This window comes from Cebus imitator, unplaced genomic scaffold (assembly GCF_001604975.1).
Source record: "Cebus imitator isolate Cc_AM_T3 unplaced genomic scaffold, Cebus_imitator-1.0 Scaffold4, whole genome shotgun sequence".
Taxonomy (NCBI): domain Eukaryota; kingdom Metazoa; phylum Chordata; class Mammalia; order Primates; family Cebidae; genus Cebus; species Cebus imitator.
The window spans coordinates 7729972-7736661 of NW_016107319.1; the positions used below are offsets into that span (position 1 = coordinate 7729972).

The 6690-nt window shown below is 32.6% G+C and overlaps 1 protein-coding gene across 9 annotated transcripts in view; it reads right to left on the reverse strand.

Moving 5' to 3' along the window:
* The window catches only part of INPP4B (inositol polyphosphate-4-phosphatase type II B), an 840435-nt gene that overhangs the window by 270685 nt on the left and 563060 nt on the right, over positions 1 to 6690 (reverse strand). For 8 of the 9 annotated variants that reach the window (XM_017532667.1, XM_037740455.1, XM_017532659.2 and 5 more), the window contains one exon: positions 5343 to 5422. In XM_017532667.1, coding sequence (XP_017388156.1) covers positions 5343 to 5422 — 80 coding nt within the window. Of the gene's footprint in view, positions 1 to 5342; positions 5423 to 5760; positions 6614 to 6690 lie in introns of those variants that run through there. The other variant, XM_017532686.2, reaches the window with a different exon arrangement.

A 6690-nucleotide genomic window follows, 5' to 3' on the forward strand; every position in this document is an offset into this window, starting at 1 on the left:
TTTAAAACGCTATTGTTGATCTACCGCTAGGGTTGTTTTCAGGTCACTGTAAGGGTTCACACCCACTTACAGGATTCCAGCAACAAACTTATTTCAGCCTACCGCCCTGTGGCCTGTAAAACATGCCTGGCCTCCCAACCTTCAAGGTGCTCCTAGCAATTTTATATTTTTATCATCCTCACTATGCGTGTATAGAAGATGATATATCATTGACTAAGGAGCATCTCCTTATCGCTACTTCTAACTTTCAAGTTAAGAACATGCATTTGGAAGATTACGTTAAAAATATGTGGAGTTTTTTAGTTGTTTTTTTATTTACAGAAACTACAAAACTGAACTTTGTGTGTGTTCATGTGTGTATATTTAAGGAGGTTAATTAAGCAAAACGCCAAAAAATGAAAACTTAAAAAACCTCACAATTCGGATCTTACATCTCTAGGCATAAACATTTGATAAAAATAGAAAATAAATATTCATAGTTTGTGAGGAAGCAAAATGTTCTAAAATGATATAGATGCCCAAACACATATGCATCCACACAATCTATAATACATGTACATATGCATGCATATATATACATATACAAATACTATACAAAGTAGGAGAAATTTAAAAATAAACAGAAGTTAAATGTTTTTCTTTTACAGTATCTTCTATACATCTATATATTATAAAACATAATTATATATCCATTTAAGATCACCAGTGTTTTATGTTACTTGCTCCTTGAAAAGGACTACTGTAAATGTGGTAGAAATAATAAATGAAAAGTAAGCATATTCCCTTTGTATGAATAAATACTTGCACATCTCTATTCAAGAAAACATTTTATCATATTCCCCCTGATAAAATGATACAAAAATTTGTTTAATTGGTGGAGTGAGGGTGTGGTGACATCTAGAAGGTTTCAAAAGAAATAATAAAGTCCTTGTTAAGATGAACTGAAAATTTCTGTGACAAAGTAAAGTGCCCTGTACTGAAGTAAATGTGGCTTCTAAGATTTACAGCTTTTAAAGCAGATGACAAGCTTTCATTCACTATTACTCTGAAATTTACTTGTCTCAGATATACTCTAATGCTTAGACTGCATAATATTCACCACTTTAGACAGGTTCCACCAGAAATGAAGTCTTGGTGCTAGCATTACATTTAGCATTCATTAAAATGTAAGGAAGTAATAATTATGAATCGAAACTCCAAAAATAATTATTAAACCTCTACTATGTTGCAGGCAGATACAACTGAATTTTAATATAAAACATTAGTAAAAAATAATTGAGACTCCTAAAACCCATTAAACAATAGAATATAAAACGGAGAAGGAAGAAAAGATTCCATTGGATCCTGAGCTTCCTACTAGGTAGTAAAATTAAAGTAGAACAGGCTTTGGAGCTGGACCAAACTGAGCTCTAATCCCACTTGTACAGTCAGCAGCTATAGAATTTTAGACAAGTTCATATAAAACAGGTGATAATGCTGCTTGGATTAAATAAGATAATGCAGAGAAAGTACTTCACATATTCCCTGCAGGGTAGTACATTATGATTTTTTTTTCATTAAATATGTAATTGGTAACATCAATGGAAACATATTAACTCTACTCCTGTACTTAGAATATAAAATGTTCTTAGTGAATGTTTGCCGAATGCATGAGCACTGAGTGAAATCCAAACTGTGCGGAGGCACACAACAAAGCCATGACAAGGCTGGAACACTTTCCTCTGTGTCATTCCTCTGAGATGAATTTCCTAGGAAACAAATTTTACCTTTGTAGTTGTTGTTGTTTGGCATGTGTGGTTGTTTAAGTACTTTAAGATCAATGTATTTTTTTTCCCTGATAACTAGTATCATTTCCATAGAATTAACTTTTATATATTTAACTTTTATATTCATAACTCATTATTATGATGTTCTAAAGTTATGCTTGTCTGGTCCCTCCAAAAATTATGGCAGGTTGGTAGAGCAAATGATTATCAGGTGTTTCAGCAGCAAACCAGATCGAGGTCCAGATGAAGGCACAGTTCTGGGATGAGAACACATTCCATAGGTTTCCCTCAGCCTTCAATTCCCCTTAACTAGCAGGCTCTTCCTAATTTTCCAGCATGATTAACATTCCCAAGTTCTTGCTGGCATGTGGCCACTCTTTTAGTCATCACCTTAGGCACAGTGGTTAAGTCAAACATGGACAAAACTGTGAAACACCAGCTCTGGGCCTGAGTCCTTGCTTTGCTCTGTCATTAGTAAGTTATGTGACATGTGATATAAATTTCAACCAGTTCTCTGTCTTCTCTTTTGTTCAAAGAGACAAGATGGTGGTCATTAAAATCATGGGCTTTGTGGTCAGAAGTGTGTGGTTTCATAACCTGCCTTTTCAATTTAAGAGCATTATACCTTTACACAAATTACTTAACTGCTTTCTATACCTCATTTTCTTGATTTACGAAATGAAAATTAATAATGGCATCTAGTTCGATGACGGTCAATTAGACATCTCTAATATACTTATCAGAGCACAAAGCACATGGTTGGTTGTTGTCATTCTTATTATCATTATCATCATTCATATAATATTATCAACTGTCTTTCATGGCTATAATTGTAATCCTCTATACAGAAACTCTACTTTGTTTACAAGTCTAGAAGTCAGGAGTACACAGCAATGAATTAGAAAACAAAAAACAGAAAATATAATTGAGATACAAAAGAAGTCAGAGGCAACAGGAACTGCCAAATGCAAAGTGGTGAAACAGAGTGGATGTAATATAAGCATATAGACCATGTTACTAAAGAGATACCAAGTCCATTTGGGATGCTAGAACACTCAGAAACAAAGTAAACTATGCATTTAAATGAAGATGACATATGAATAGAAACTACTTTATACATCAGAGGCATTTTCCCCAATACAGATAAACAAATGTTGTGCTACATCTTTAAAACTACCACATTTCATTAAATTTGAGTCTAAGTCTATAAATTAGATGCATCTTATTTCTTTAAGTTTTCTGCAGGAAAAAAAAAAGACAATAAATTGTCTGCCCTTAATCTCCAGTTCAAAGCACATATGACACACAAGCCATATTAAATCATGATGTTCTGTGGAATTAGCTCGAAAGTTTTATAATGTGAATTATCTGATAAGAAGCCCCCAAAGAAACAGTGAATACAAGCACAACTGTAAGATTTGGGGAAGCTACAATTAACCATGAAGAAAATGAACTTTATTCATCATCAAAGAATCCTCTTACTTCTGTGAATTTGTTTTACAGAAATCAGCTAAGTTTATTGTTATAAAATTCATAACTATAGAAGAAATAAATCAGACACAATCAGTGTGAAGTTATATGTTAAAAAACAAAACAAAACAAAAAGGTTGCTTAATCCTGACCTAATGTTCTTCTAACTCAATATCTAAGAGACAGAATCAGTGGAAAGAAAACAAACTACATCATATTTTTTTTAAAAAACCATCTACAAGAAATCAAGAGTCTATGATAAATCTATAATCTGTCTGATTCATAGGGACAGAAAACAAGAAACTTGGCAAAGCACAAAACTGGGAAAAATAATAACCCAGCCATTCCAGAATTGGTTTTCTAACATTATTTTTTCTAAAAATCTCAATTCTTCATTGTTCGATTTGTTTTATATAATCAAGATCAAATGACTAGGAATCAGGGGTATTAAAATCAGAAGTAAAGAAACTTGTCTTGCTTTCATCTAAATGTGAAATTTATGTATTTCTTTTCTCTTTCAAGGGCAATACTCTAGATTTGACCCTTCTATTCTTGTCCTCTCTAAGGTACTACGTGTTCACTAATTTTAATTTTACTAAGAACTTCTGGTCTCCCAATTTCTGTTTCAAACTAATGTCTAAACGTTGCACCACTATGCACTATACTGCTGATGTTAATGACTTTTATGATGTAATGAATATTGGGGCTTATGAGTCAGTAAGATGAAGAAGAACATGCTATGCATCTTATCTACGAAACATGCAGACTGCGAGGAGTCCTAAGATAGCTCAATGTTTGATATCTCATGTTATGAATCCAGGGTCATATGGATCAGATTCAACAGTCAGGCAAGAATGATTATATTTTCTAGGTTGTCTGTGACATTCATACCCAGCATTTTTAGCTGACCCTTTACACTTAAAACTGAAAACAATAACAGCAGCAAAATTGGATTGGTAATAACATTCTAAAACTAAAGATTTTTATGTTTTCCCATACAAAATATAACACCAACACCAACGCCAGCTGTTTAAGAGACATAACCTAAAGAAAGCTAGAGCAGACAGCAGCCTCATTATAATCCACAACTTATTTCTCTGCTTGATGTATTACATATTTTAAATTATATTATCTTATCATATCAAAATGAGGAGCTTTAAGAATTAGAAAAAAATCAGAAAAAGAGAAATCCTGGATTATAGATGCTAGCATCAGCCATCACATCTTTATTGAAATAGATCATTAATTACAAGTGGGTCCTTGGTCGAAGGGGACAAACTTAAGACATTGCCCAGCTCCTTGAAAGTGGTCTCCATGTTTCATCAAAATAAGAGCATCTTAGGATTTACAAATAGTGTTCTATAAAATGTTTGTATTAATTTATACTATACAAATATTACAAGGAAGTATTTCCAATGTATGCATAATTATGAAAGTTACTATATAATTAGAAAACAATTCTTTCAAAATTTGAGTTTTCAAATTTGTTTTGAATTTAAAATGAAAAATTTATTTTATTTAATGCTCTTCTTAGTAATTAGTGTGTGACTTCCTAAAGACTGTTGTTTCCTCTTAGTTTCAAAGCAAACTGTACTCAGAATTAGCTATGATCTATTGTCTGTGCCAAGAATGTGTTTTAACTTATAAGTTGTTTATGTTTAATAGTATAGCACCAAAATAGGCTGAAAAAACAAAAATCAGCTTACTCTCTATTATCATCACACTACAATGTTGCCTCTAACATATTTCAAATCAAGAAAGTTACTTGATTTAAAAAGTAACATTTTGATAAGGGAAAAATATTTAATAACAAGATCATAATTTACTTTCTTACTTTCAAAGAATTTCATCACTTTAATGATAATGTAATATTGTTCTTTTTTTTTTTTTACAAGGGCTAATAACATTTCACAACTTGAAAAGTGAACTTGAATGTGAATTTGAATAATTGCTATTTCACTCTAACTTGTTGCAGTGGAGAACATTAGCTATTTGAGAGCTGACATCTAACATCTGTAAGAATTGTGACTTTTCAAACACACTGGCCATCAATAAATATCTTGGGTTATTAACTTTAATAGTGTTTCTGTAAACAAAGAGACCCACCTCAGGCTCAGGGCCAGCAATTGCTCCTTTGACTTCAGTAGCTCTCCCACTTTAAAACTGGCATAGCCCAAGAAACTTCGCTGAAAATAAGAGAAAGAATGGTTTCATTAATTTGAGGTTCTTTAATATTTTTGCTATCACATCAGTCACACAAAATTAGTCTTTAGAAGAATAAAATATTAAATTTATTAGCTGACAAATATTTCACTGACAGAGATACAATTATCAGTAATATATCCATTTCATGGGGTAGGATTAAAGGGTGAAAATGTATCACTTTCCTTAAAAGAAAAGAGACCAACAGGCTAGAAAATAGCAAGATGTAAAATACAATACCCAGAACTTTTTCACTAACTATAATTTTCTCTGCATATGAAAACTGAGGGAAAATAAAAGATGATATATTTTCCATATTTACCAATGCTGTTGTTCTTATTAGAATTCCTCAAATCACTGGCAGCAACAACTTTGTATTCCAGATATGAGCAAATCTGCTAGTTGGAGCTATTTTTATGTGGGACTTTGTACAAGTTATAAATAGAAATGTTATATTTTCCCCCATCACAGCCATGTTTAAAAGCATTTTTTCCTTTGTTATTTCTTTACTAGCATGGGACAATTTCATTCCAGTACACAAAAGAGAATGACACTTACTCAGTTACATATTTTTAAATTGCTTTTTTAGCCTATTATATTAGATGCTGATGACCTATGAATATCTGCTTTCTACTCTTTTTGACTCAATGTAAAAAATAAAACTCCAAATTTTTTTTTTCTTTCCCAGAATAAAAAACCTATCATCTCTTTCTAATATCCCTGGCTACTTCTGATTTAAAAGTCACAATATTATGGGATAAATAACATAAAAAGGAGTCCTCATTCTTCCTTTAAGGTAAAGGAGTAAATATGAAAATATCAAACCCATATTATTTCCTGTGTCACTGCTGCCTACCAAAATGTAATAAAATAAGTCAATGCTACTTCTTCCATAACAGTCTCTCATCATAGGACTGCTGTCAAGCTGCACCAGAATGAGAGGCTGGACAAAGAATTTGAGGGTAACTATATCTTTTTAGAGGTAAATAGGAAGTTATTTCACACATGAAAAGCTACATCCACACTCAGAGATTGCTAGGCAGAGGAAAGAAAAGCTTTAAGTAAGAATTTTTCTCCCTCCTTTAAAATCTTTAACTTAGGTGAGCTGTTCCTAAAAGGCTTAAAATCAAATATCTGGTAACACAGACTCGGTATGGTGGCTTAGCCTGTCATGCCTATAATCCCAGTGACCTGGAGGCTGAGGCAGGAGGATTGCTTGAGGCCAGGAGTTCGAGGCTGCAGTGAGCTATGA